The sequence below is a fragment of the Hippoglossus stenolepis genome, chromosome 3, assembly GCF_022539355.2.
Source record: "Hippoglossus stenolepis isolate QCI-W04-F060 chromosome 3, HSTE1.2, whole genome shotgun sequence".
NCBI lineage: Eukaryota > Metazoa > Chordata > Actinopteri > Pleuronectiformes > Pleuronectidae > Hippoglossus > Hippoglossus stenolepis.
In genome coordinates, this window is record NC_061485.1 from 6,409,221 (window position 1) to 6,422,549 (window position 13,329).

At 42.6% G+C, this 13,329-nt stretch overlaps 1 protein-coding gene across 7 annotated transcripts in view; it reads right to left on the reverse strand.

Moving 5' to 3' along the window:
* The window catches only part of ephb2b (eph receptor B2b), a 123,605-nt gene that overhangs the window by 10,118 nt on the left and 100,158 nt on the right, over window positions 1–13,329 (reverse strand). For 3 of the 7 annotated variants that reach the window (XM_035152130.2, XM_035152126.2, XM_035152131.1), the window contains exons 6-13: window positions 12,234–12,358; window positions 10,472–10,634; window positions 8,422–8,530; window positions 6,895–6,959; window positions 5,143–5,265; window positions 4,777–5,024; window positions 589–804; window positions 17–166 (exon numbers count right to left, since the gene is read on the reverse strand). In XM_035152130.2, the coding sequence (XP_035008021.1) occupies window positions 17–166; window positions 589–804; window positions 4,777–5,024; window positions 5,143–5,265; window positions 6,895–6,959; window positions 8,422–8,530; window positions 10,472–10,634; window positions 12,234–12,358 (1,199 nt within the window). Of the gene's footprint in view, window positions 1–16; window positions 167–588; window positions 805–4,776; window positions 5,025–5,142; window positions 5,266–6,894; window positions 6,963–8,421; window positions 8,531–10,471; window positions 10,635–12,233; window positions 12,359–13,329 lie in introns of all 7 variants that reach the window. The other 4 variants (XM_035152129.2, XM_035152125.2, XM_035152128.2 and 1 more) reach the window with 3 other exon arrangements.

Sequence of the window (13,329 nt, forward strand, 5' to 3'; positions counted from 1 at the left end):
CAGGTACGATACATACATCTTGATTGGTCATGTCCCAGTAAGGCCTCTCTCCATAGGACATGACTTCCCACATGACGATCCCGTAGCTCCACACATCACTAGCGGAGGTGAACTTCCTGTACTGGATGGCTTCAGGTGCAGTCCATCGGATCGGGATCTTCCCACCCTGCGAACACAAAGGGCACAACCTGAGCAAAGAAAAGCCAGAACGAAACCCGACCGTCCCGACGTCTTGTCTCTGGAAGGAGACACCGTTCAGGGCAACTCTGCCGACGGTAACCCACACTGGGAAGTGGATATGACAAAACCCCTGGGAGTCAAGTATGGTACTTGAACTCCTGGAGAGGAGGGAGGGAAGAACACGTGAAGGAGTGATGTTTTTCTGGATGGGGAGAGCAGTGAGGGAGTGAAGTGCACTGTGCACATCAGACTGGATTAAATGAAACCGTCTGGCAGCAACGGATGAGTGAGATTATCAATCAGAGAAGTTCAGATAGTGCCAGACGCATATTAAACAGATTTTAGAAAAAAACAATTCAACCCAAGCTTAGAGAGTCTGTATCTTATTGTGAAGGGGATATTTCTTACCAAAGCACTGGTGTAGGTAGGGTCTGACGTATCGTCCTCCAGGAAGCGCGAGAGACCGAAGTCCGACACCTTGCACACGAGGTTGCTGTTGACCAGGATGTTTCGGGCAGCGAGGTCACGGTGCACGTAGTTCATGTCGGCGAGGTACTTCATGCCCGAGGCGATGCCGCGCAGCATACCAACGAGCTGGATCACAGTAAACTGACCATCGTTTTGCTGAAAATAAAGATAAATATTGTTTTACATACCATACACAACTTCCCCCTGGGATCAATAAAGTATTTCTGATTCTCATACTGCACGGTGTGGTTCACGAGGGGGAGAAGCTACTGGGGATTCTGGGTTGTCTCATAACGATTGTATAAAGCACGGGCCATCAGAATGAATTTTAATGTTCCTCTTTCATTTGAAGATACAAAAAGATAGTGAACCTGCACCAAACTCCAGTCAAAAAGATTTTTGTTAATATTTTATGTTTCAAATAAACCCTGCTCTGCCTTGACCTTCTTCTTCTGGCAGCATTTCTTATTAAGTTAGTGTGCTGCATATTATCCAGATGCAAAACAGACTGCTGCTGAAAATAAAGGGGCTTTATAAAAATATCCAAAATATATTTTTTTGTTTCACTAAAGAAATTTGAAGGCAACTTTTTTCCTTTTATAATTTTGTAAACTTTATTTTTTTAACATCTTGGCATCAATTTATTAATATTATTCAGTTGTCTTATTCTTTAGACTCTTATTTCATTTTACTTTCTATGTTTTATTTTATTTTTATCTTCATTGTATATCTTCATTCAACATTTATTATTATTATTAATTCCTCTCTTGTAATTATTCATTTGCAAATCATTATCTTTGCTCTCCGTGTTGACAAACCCTGCCATTAATATTACAAATCGGTTCCCACTTAAATCCTTTTAAATAAATAATAATGTTGACAGATCTGTAGGTGGCAAAAAGTTTTCTCGAAGTATTAAGTCAGGCCCTGCAGGACGCTGAAGGTTTGGGTTGGGCTCCGCCGGCCTCGTCACGGCTGGGCAGGACTAAGCTGAGGCTGGCTGGCTGTCTACAGCTGTTCCCCTCTATGGTTTGGTGAGGGCTTTACCCCATGCATGGGGAGCGTCTGGAGCGGCGCTGCAGCTGTGCCTCCAACTGCGCACACCTGCACTCTCCCCACCACCCACCACGACGCCTGGAGAACAGAGGATTTCAGAGGAGGGATCATGGGAGCTCAGGGCCGGGTGTGAACGGACGGAAAAGGCTAAGAGAGAGGAATTGGCGGGGCAGGCGGTGGGCAGGGCTGTGAGCACGGCCATATTAAGAGTCTGCATGACCGCTCCACTGGCCTATTTCCCTTTCAAACGTTTTGCTGCTCATTAGCCCAGCGGATGCTTCTTCTCACGTCTAGCTGCTCCTCTTCTTGTACCAGAGCAATTAAGCAGAATGCATTATTCATGAAGGCTTTCACACAAATACACATTGCCATCTAATCGGAGTGCTGTGTTTGCATTTACTTTAATTGGAAAGATTCCTCCAAAGTCTTTGGGGTCAGGTTAGCTGGGAGAAAATAACCACGTATTCGTACAACTGTGCAAACCAAGATGTAGTGCAATTTATTCATATTCATTTATTTATTTAAGATAATGTTTAATATGTAAGACCAGCTTTCATCTTTTGACTTCGTCAGCTCATGCTTGGCTATGGACAGCAGCCAGGCTCGGATCAATCCATCCTGCAGGGGGTTTTCTGCAGGAGGCGGCAGGGGAGACAATCCTTCAGCAGGCTCAGCAGCTCAGTATAGAACCAGTTTAGTAGAGAGCATTCTAAACAACGGCCCACCAATCACCTCAGAGCTAACACAGGCCGTGTTCAGAGGCTTTGACACTGTCAGCAGTTGTTGTCATAAACTGTCACGCTGAGGTGCTGCAGAGGTTCCCCCGTTGTTTTGAATAGAATGTGCTGTCAAATGTGTTTGGCAAACATCTACATATACACAGACACCCTTCACCGCTAGATCAAATTCCAAAAAGAGCTGATGCTTTGTGCCTCGGAGGTCGCAGGCGGAATGCAAATAGAGACTCTGACGCTGGTGTAAACGGCTGCTGACAGCCGCTTGCATGTGCGTTTCTGGAGGATGGTTCTCATGTCGTCTTGAGACGCTTAAACTGATGATCGGGGGTTTGGAGGAAACTGAACATAAAGCATTAGAGTGCGTTTCAAACTTAATCGAGCTGTCAGTTACTGTAATTCAAATGAAACAACGTGGGTCTTATTGATGTTGTGCATAATTTACTGTATATTCTTCACATCTGTATCCACAAAATAACAGAAACATCTTCTTTTGTCCAGTGAAGAAAATGATGGAGCTTATGGTAATTTAAAATGCAGCATTCCTACTGTACTTAATCTCTGTGTTGCATTAAAGAGAGAGCTCCCATTAAATTATTTGAAATTTAACCAAAAATGCTAATGTTTCTTGGCAAATATCATAAATCCACAATTTCTTTGGTGGATGAAAGCGTATGAAAAAGTCACATCAGCCCCAAAGATTTGTCTCTCTTTCACTAACATCCCTCGACAGATGGGGAAGGGCTGTGTGACATCTCATAGCCGGCTTCATTTTAAAATTCTGACATCTCATTTTAAGCCTCGCAAAGTGTTTGAATTATTTATTCAGGTCGTAACTGGGAGAGCACGGCCGGTTCGCTGTAACATCCTTCTGTGGTGAGGAGGTTATGAAAGTTACAAAAATCTCAAGAAGCGCTGCATACTTCTTATCATGACTCCTGTCCCTGTCTCCACAGACAGTGCTGCATGAACAGAAAAACCAAGACTCTAACGAGCAAGATCCCGGTGTTCGTCAACATAAACAGAGAAAATACTGGAGAGAAAACACATCAGGAATCGATACCGGGAGTAAACAGATAATCAGCGAGTCTTAATTGTGGAGCACGACTGCACAGAGACGAGAGCAGCTCTAAAGGGAAGCGGTGATTGACACTATTCTAGCAGGAGAGATTCTGTGAATAATAATATTTACTTGAAGATTGCGGCGCATGAGAGTATAAACCCTGTCAAATGATTGGACTAATGTGTGTGCGCATGCAGGAGAAGGTGAGTGTGTGTTACTGTGCAACAAGGATTTAAACCCTTGTCAGGTGTCTGAATAACTTAAGTGAAGTAATCCTGGGACCGAAGGATTAATCTGTTTTTATATAAAAATTGCAATTTGACAGAGTGCAATTTGCAAAATAGCAAGAGCCACGATCTCAAGTATAATCTACCGTAATTAACAGTCTAACATAATCTGTAGGTCAGAGTTTGCACTCTCAAGTGTTGAGTTCAACACAATGACAACTGACTTTACTCAGATGTAGTTAATTAATTCTGCGAGTTGGCGAAACGGAGGAATAATGATAATATTCTGCCTGCAGGGCAAAGGGTGAGAGCCTCCGGTTGCATTTTGACAGGTAGTTAGCAGGTGGCTCAGCAGCAACAGACACTGGTGGATGGAGTTGTCAGAAACTCCCGTTAAGCTTTTAAGGTCATCGCCTGATTTTTTTTTTTTCTCGAAAGCTTATCACAATAAAAGCCCTGAATTGAGACCTCCAGGATTGGAGGCGGTGAAGCAGCTTTGTCCTGTCAGCCTGTGAAACTCACATTAACCGAAGCTCAAGCAGTTACACTGCAGAGCTGTCAGCAGTTTCATTAGCTGCTGTCAGTCTGGTATCAAACACCGTCGGGTTGGACTTTTTTTTCAGTATTACTATATGGCCAACTATGCAACTGTTATCATTGAATAGAACACATCTTTACAATTTCACCAATATTTGCTTAAATATTGTCGAGCAAAGACAATATAACAGTCATTTGAATTCTTAATAAAAGAGCTAAATTGGTCTGTTTTCTATAGAAGTTTACTTAGAAGTGAACTTTCTCCGACTGGCTGGTTTAAGAGTCAGGCGAGGACAATTAAATTAATTAACACACAGTATCAGATTCCACTGAAGAAACCAAATACGTTTGGGATTCTAATTATAACCGTGACTGTTTAATACTGCTCAGACCACCAGCTGTGATTTTAAATTTGAAGAGAAGAAATTAAAATCACATTCACAGTATTTGTTGTTCCTCATATCTGGAACACAGATTCAACACAAACAACACAGAAACCAGGGTGTCTTACTCTGAGGAAGGAGTCCAGAGATCCGTTCTCCATGAACTCGGTGATGATCATGACGGGACTGCTCTTGGTGACCACTCCCTCCAGGTGGATGACGTTGGGATGGTCGAACTGGCCCATGATGCTGGCCTCGCTCAGGAAGTCCCGCCTTTGCTTTTCCGTGTAGCCCGACTTCAGTGTTTTAATGGCCACGAACATTTCCCTTTTACCCGGCAGCTTTAGATTTCCACTGCACACCTCCCCGAACTCTCCTGTGTGGAGGTAGATTTATATTAATGTCAGGGAGCAAAATTAAGCACCGGCTTGTATTTAGAAATCATTTTACACGGGCAGTATTCCATCCACGTGTCAGTCAGATTTTTCCATTACCTGCACCAATGACTTGTTCAATCTTCACGCAGGATATATCAATCTCCTTGGCAAACTCCCTCACAGCCTCGTTGGGGTCCTCATATGTGAACGGATCAATATAAATCTTCATTCCTGGAGTCACTTGGAAAAAAGGGAGGAGAGCTATAATATTCAAGTCTCGTGGTCGTGCTTACACTCCTACAGGCTCTGACAGTCAAATGCATTCGGGGACATTAACGACCACTTCACCTTGCATTCACACACACTCCACGGCAATTATGCGATTTCTTGTTTTACATCCAGCCGCTGAAGGTTGACAGATGGGGGAGGTAGTGCAGGTACAAATGGTGGTTATGACTAGTGCCTGGTGGCTAATGCGTGGAGCTGTTCAGCCAGCAAGGACATGCTACCTCCAGTCCTCTTAGTTGTGATACGGTGGGTTAATATATATATAAATATCACCTCCTATGAGTCATAGTGCCATTAACGCTGAAGAGAGAAACCTGGGCCCTATATCAGCATCGCTCAGCTTTACTCCAAGAAATAAATTGGCTCTCCTAAGCCCTGATGCCAGGTAAATTGGCTTACGGTGGCCTTTAAGTGTTCAGGGACTTAAGTGTCCCGAGTTTTAAATCCGATTATTCGTCTCTCTCACCTCCACATCAGGCCTGAGGCTATTTGAATGGATACTGAACTTACGCCTGGCTGCTGCAGTGCTAGAAGAGCATGCACACACACCACCTCCCAAAAACCTGGCGCACTGCTCTGAAGAAACGTACTGCAGAGATGAACAGATGGAGAGGATCTTACCACGAGAACCCCCACCCCCCTCTTCTTGCTAAAGCCCTACAATCTCTTCCCAAGCTGAAGCTCTGTTCGACAGACCACCCTCCTACAAATGGCTGAGACCACCAAACAACAGGGGCATGAGCCTGAACTGTGACTGGGTTGGAGGACAGGAAGCACACGGGACACGTTCGCTTTGGCTGTAAATAGCCATGAAATATCAAAAGCTTTTCACTGGCACACTACACTCAATCACAAATTTGACTCTTTCACACAGCGCGATCAGATCAGCGACAGAAAAAGGATGAAGCCGTGTGTTTAGTTCCACAACAGAATATACAAATGAAGATCGGTGTCAGAAACATGTGATGGAAATAGATCTGCGTTTTTTTTTTTCAGTCAGGCCAGAGAATGATGGATTAGTTTTAACGTCTTAAGATGGAGCCACAGTGGAATTACTTCTCACCAGATTCATTTCAACATTATTGTCATTTAAAGCTCTTTGCTACTGTACAAAGACAAGAAATCATGGAGAAATTCCACTCATTCACCAAGTCCTTTGAATCTTTCCACAATGGCAAATGATCGTGTGGCATTAGCATGCAAATGGCCTTAATGTGGGTGAAGATTGACCTATTTCCACCACAATGGATTTGGTTAACAACGGAGTGTGATGATGCACACGCTCAAAACACTGGTTCTGATGTGGTTAAATCCGGGGCTCCGAGTGAGCAGTCGAACAACAGGCGGGATTATTTGCAAGTGGGGGGCAGACAAATGAAGTGGCGCTGTGCTGGTTTGTAGCCAAGGACGCCAGCATGCAAGGTGGTAGCCATGGAGACAGGTGTGTGAGGCAGCGGAGGGCTGAATGATAGCCATGGAGATGACTGTGTGAGGTGGTAGTCATGGAGACAGGTGTGGTCGGTGCCGACGGAGGAGCCAGCGGTGAACGCGGGCGGAGGGGAGGAGAGTTGGTTTACTCACTGTGGCCGCTGGTGTAGTGCTGCAGTTTGTCCGTGTACTCCGAATCGGCCCTGTCAAAGCCACGCCTCCTGGGGGAAAACACAAAGAACTCTAGCTCCGGTTCAAAGACAGAGAGCAGGGCAGGGAGGGGCAGGTGCACAGATCAAACAGCCCCGGGTCTACCTGCACTGAGGAAACCACCGACTGAGATCTCCTGAGGAGCCTGGACTCAGTAGATGGAAAAAGTATAGAGTACTGTAGACAGCCATGTTTTCCTATTGACAAATCCACACGAAGGATGTCCTTGATGAGCACGTAAACATCAACGAAACATGGATATGAGGGGGGGAGTTTTAAACTGGACAATAGAGCGAGATAAAAATGTCTCTATTTAATGAAAATAAGATCAAATATCAAGTGCATATTAGAGATGCACTTATCTCATCCGATCCTGTCTCAGGGCTCATATCGTCTTTATTAAACAGACTGGATACATTAAACACTGCTGCTTTGTCACTGTCTGTATGAAACTCAGTTTGTGCTGCAGTGCCTCATTAGGCCCTGACCTCATGTTATCGTCCATGAAATTGATCCCAAAGAGTTCCAATAATAATACAATCATATATAATCGTGACGTTTATCAGGAGAGAACAATACAGGTCAAAACCATGCAAACATATCAAATTAAACAAAGATTAATGAGTGATATACAGCACTTTATTATTGTATGGTTTTGGCCGTATGGCAATGCAGAAAAGAAGTGCATTTATGGGAAAATTGGTCGAAAAATCTAAGTTTTCGTGGATAAAGATTGATATTCTATGATGAGACAGGATTTTTTCAACACTAGCTTCACTATACTTTGTTTTATTTTACTTTGTGTTTTGCTTGCCAGTTTTCGTTGGCCAGCATCTTGACAAAGACATTAAAGTATCATTTTTAAGGTCTGCAGTAGGGCCACCACAGTGCATTTGAACCTATTTATTTCTTTGACTGTCTGACCACAGCCTCCCGTTCTGTGCTGGCGACGTTCCCAAACTAAACCACAAGGCAGCGCACAACCAATGTCATTAACCCGTCATAATCCATGATGGGAATATATTGTATGCAAAATGTTCTGTCCAAGATCCAAGATTAATGAGGGGGATCTAAAAGCAGAATGCAAACTCGGAAATTCTTGTTGTTCATTCTTGTGTGAATCAAAACATGGTCCTGCTACACTGTTAACAGAAGAGGCCCTGGTGGGAACTGAAATCCTAAACTTGATCCCCACAGAGGGTTTTGATGGCGACATTGACCTTTAAACATTATTTCTTCATTTGAAGGACTGGAATTTACAAAGAATCTACATCTTTGCACTTGTATGTTATATATTTACAACTCACATTTATAAGGCCAAGAAACCTGATGCTACTTCATTGAGTAAAAAAAAAAAAAAACACAACATGAAGAAAGTTAAAGCTGCCACTTTGTGAGCTTGTGCAGATGTCTTTTACAGGCAGCGAGCTTACAGGCGGTTTTATAAAGACTGCGACAGGACTGACTCACCGATTGCAGACGATGATGATGACGACCACAGCGATGAGGAAAACCAAACCAGCAGCTGCCGATCCAATGATGAGAGGAAGCTTCTCCTGAATGCTGGTGTTGTATTCCTCTATAGGAAGAAGGACAACATACATAAACACAGTGCTATGCATGCACACACTCACACTCACACTCACACATACACACATGCAGAGTCACATGCTGAAACATATGGGCAAGCATCTGAGCCCCTGCATACGGAGGGAGCAGTGGGTGACAGACAGACATACGGCTGGCTGAACCAATGAGCGTCTTGGCATCTTGACTGGCTGCGTGGCCCATTTTCCGAGGCACACTGAATGTACTCAGATGCCGCGGATACGGACAAATCATCTGGCAGAAAGTGTGTGAAGTGAGGAGAGAGAGAGCATGTTTGGGTGAGACCCAGGCCCATCAGGCAGCCAAGAGCGGGGATCCAGCTACTGAATGGGCGAACTGAGGCAGAGCCAGATCCTTCTCTTGAGGCGCCGCGAACGACACATGACTTCACAGTTTTAGCCAAACGCACGAGTTAGGGAGTTCCCTGGAGCGCTTCCTAATTTTGGACGGCATGAATTTTACATTTTATATTGTAGAAGTTAACCTAGCTAACATTTTATTGCGACTCTACCTATTTGTTATTTATAGGCACTGTATAAACATTTAATAAATGGTTTATAATGCATTATAATGTTGTGTTTTTTTAAATAAAACTTTTATATCAGTCTCCACTAAAAGGTGCTCACAGTAGGAGTCATAGTTGTAGACAATCACATTATTATAAATGTTTAAATTAGAGCTTGAACAAAAAAATTGTTTGGTATGAGCCTTTAACATATCTGACATATTATTATGATTTTTCTTTTTTATGTTTGCCAATATGAAAACTTAGATTTTTACAAAATAGAAATTTAAAAAAAATATTTTCTTAGTTCAAGTTTTATATCTTTGGTTATTTTGTGTTTTTTGTAATTTATAGTTATTTGTTTAATACATTTATTGGTTAAACTGTAAAATATCAATCTTCAATTTCATTCCTTTCTCATAAGCGTTTAATAACAACATCTTGGAAATCCCATTTTTTTTAAGATAGCAGTATCAGGGTGTTATCAATACTTTATTAAATATTTATATAGTGCTAAATCCTAACTGGAGGGGCGAGGGCTTGTTGGAAAAATTGGTTGTAAATCTAAAACAACTAAACTGTTACTCTCTGTTTACTTTTCACTTCACTTTCGATTACCAGAAGCATTTTAAGAGTTGTACTTATCACAAAGCTATTTTTTACTTTATGCTATAATGTTTCCTGCAGCAGAAAACAAAACTTTTCACTAAATGTAAAGGCTGATGAAATTCACTTAGAATGAATTATCAAGGATGTTTTTTTTATTGAAAAACTGTCAACAATGATCCCTACACATCCTTAGTTGACTCAATATTTACTGTTATGAGTCAGTTTGACGAATGTTAAGTGCTGGGATCCGTGCGTGTGGCAGCATCAGGGTTGTTTGTTTGAGAGTTCAGGCTAATGATGGCCCTGGGCACGGCAGGCTGAAGGAAATGAGATGTTCGGAGGGGAAAACCCAGGCCTTGGCTGGAACATTAACCTACATGACTGATGTTTACCGAATGTTCCTTCTTCTCTGAGTTGTGTCATTGTACAAAGATAAGACAACTCCGACCTCAACCTTGACTCGAAGGCTTGTGGTGGCAAATGGAAATAACACAACATTGGGAAAACATATTGTTTGAATAGAGATTTGTGTACCACATAAAAGAAAGGAACTTTAAAAAAATATATATATGAATAATGGAATATTTATACTCGCATAATTTGAGGGATGTTTCCGAATACTGTAAAAGTAGGAATATAGTTTCAAGCCACACTAATCTTAAGGCACTTGTGTTGTTTACTCCACAACATTCCCACAGCTGTCTGGATCCATCCTATGTTACGTGGCGGGTCCATAGGCCGAGCGTGAGAGGTGATAACAGCTCTTCGTGCTTTGGTGAACGACGGCGGAATTCTCACCCTCAGTCATGGTCTGGAAGTACAGTTTGCCGCTGTAGCGTCCAAACCCGGCCACGGTGCGGGCCCGGACCTGGAATACGTAGATGCTTCCTGGCTTGAGGCCACGGATGACCACTGTGTTGGTCTGGCTCCTGATAGTGGAAGAGTTATATTCTGACTGGTCCTAAGAGAGGAAAAACACCATGTTAAATGTGCGCACATTAGTAATTACAGCCCGATTGCAGAGGCGAACATGAAGAAATTACATACTCGGTTATGACCTTGGACAAATGATACGTCAGTGTCAGCAGACGCAGGACTGACTTTTAGTGCCGGGATTTTAAAACGTTAGAAGATGCAGAAATGAACTCAACGAAAGCTCGAAGGTTTTGATGTTGACGGAGATCTTCTGTCTCCGTATTCCACGAATCTCCGTCTATCTGTCTGTCCCTCACATATCTGGAGATCCACTAATCTTGACAATGGACGTGTTCACGACAACGGCAACGGATTCTCCACTTTCTGCTACTGAGTCGAGCTTCACTGAACTTTTAATAAACAAGTGAACAGCTCTTTGTGCAGCAGCCGTGGCAAAGCTTCAGGATTCTGCAGTCTGAGTCCTGCAGATGGTTTTACCTCAATTACTGTCACTTTTTACAGTTTCAGAAAGAAAGCTGCAAATAGCCCATTCCAAACAGGCAGGTTTATAACGAGCACTAACTAATTGAAGACATTAAATGTGATGAATTTATAAGCACATTCCATTAGTTGCACATGTTGATTTATAGTCTTTGTGAGCAGAAATGTGAGGGAAAGAAAAAGCACATCCCGACATTTATTTATACAGATATCTAACGTAAGCACAAAGGAACATATCTGAATAATTTGTGAGCCGAAAAAGGAAATTGTTTGATCGAGCAGCAGGACTCAGAGAGGCAGACATCCACCAGCTGCAGTGCAGTTAGGAAGGTACATTCAGTGGCAGTTTCAGGTCAGGCGGCTTTTCTGAGCCCTGCCTTCTGATGATCAGAGCTGTGTTCACTGGCACACAACGCTGACAGGTCTGAGAGCACAGACTGAGACTGTTTTAGCTTGCTCCCTTCAAGCTACTGCTCAGCACACACCTCTGAGCCACAGCAGGGGCTGAGACAATTGTTTTGACAGCTCTCTCCAGCAGTGTCAGTGACGGGAATTATATTTTTAAAAGTGCAATGGCTCAGCATGCAGATGAAGGCTTCAAAAAATGCTGTGCATTTTGTGTGTGTGCACTCATGTACATGTGTGTGATTGTGCACATGCGTCTATGAATGCTTGTATGCATTTAAAGTGATCCCTGCGCTTGAGTCGACGCACTGGGAGTTTTCTTGTGAGAAAGTATGCAGATTCAGAGCAGCTCTCCCCTTGAATACTATTTTTACAGCAGGCACTGCACCATTGTTTCAACCACAAGTCTCTGCGCATCAATCCTCAGCGGCCCTACTGCAGGGCTGAGCGTGGTTTCCTTTCCCAGTGACTGACTGTGATTATAATTGAAAGAGAATGAGCATAAGTTCTGAGCAATGTTCAGGAGCTCCGTCTACATGCCTCCTAGGATGTGCTGTTATGCAAACGAGCATGAGGAGATATTCTGAATTTAAATGTACAACTAAACCAAAGAGTCAGTTTCTGCCATTAGCACATGATTTATTTAGCTGGATGGGGGGAGGGGGAGAGGAAATGGAACTTATGTTTATATGGATCAGTGTAGGCTTGGAGGAAGAATGTGTCACTGCATCAACGGTACCTTTTCATAATACTGCAGCTCGTAGTCCAGGATGACGCCGTTGGGCTGGTCAGGCTGGGACCAGGAGAGGGTGATGCTGTCCACAGTGCGACTAACCTGGTGCATTATTGATACAGTAGATGGAGCTGTGAAGAAACAAAGACAAGGATGAGGCTAAAATCATTCACCACCCACTTCACACAGTCACGCACACAGAGTTTTACAGCGTCTTTAATCTCACAGCTAAACACCAGGTTCTACAAACATGTAATGCCATAAAATTTACCTGATGCACTGCAGTGTCTTTTTAGAGTCTCGCAAACTGCACGTGCATCTGAGTTTGGCAAGTCACAACTCATGGGAAAACCACAGAGGGAGGCAGCCTCGTGGGACTTCCCAGCACGAACTGAGATTTTCACATAATTCATTTGCTCTTGTCATTCAACTAATAACAGCTTCTGCAAATGAATCACTGTCAAATCATCCGACCGACACGTATTACTGTTCGTTTTGTCGACATCATAAACTTAACAAAGAAAAAGTGAGAATCACACGAGCCACAAAAATGATACAACATCCTTTTTTATGAAGGTACATCATTCTGATTTAATTGAGTTTAGGCAAGATGACAGCTCGAGTTACTTATGAATTATTATTATTTAATTATCAAGTTAACTATTGCCAGTGAGTTTTGCTGTATTTGTAGGCCAACACAAAGATTAATTCATAACTCTTATGTATTTCCGCAAATGACAATATCATGGACTTTTTCTTTTGTTGTGAAAACCTTTAAGGTTAGAGAGGCAACATGAACAGTAACAATTTTAATGCAGAACATTTGCAGTCAACTATTTAAGGTATATTTGCTCATTTGCCTTCAAGGCTGAATTTAAAAAGCAAGATACGTTGCAGTATCTCATTATCATCATTTGAAGTTTGCCGCATCCTAAATGACATCCCTCGCTCTTACCAGCAACAGAAGCACCACATACTAATAATAATAATTAAACTTAAAACATTCATTACTTTATTCTGGTTGTACACTTTATTAAAACATGTGAAAATATCTTCTTTTTTAAAGTGTTCTTAAAACAGTCAAACAGTTTTTTGCCTAAAT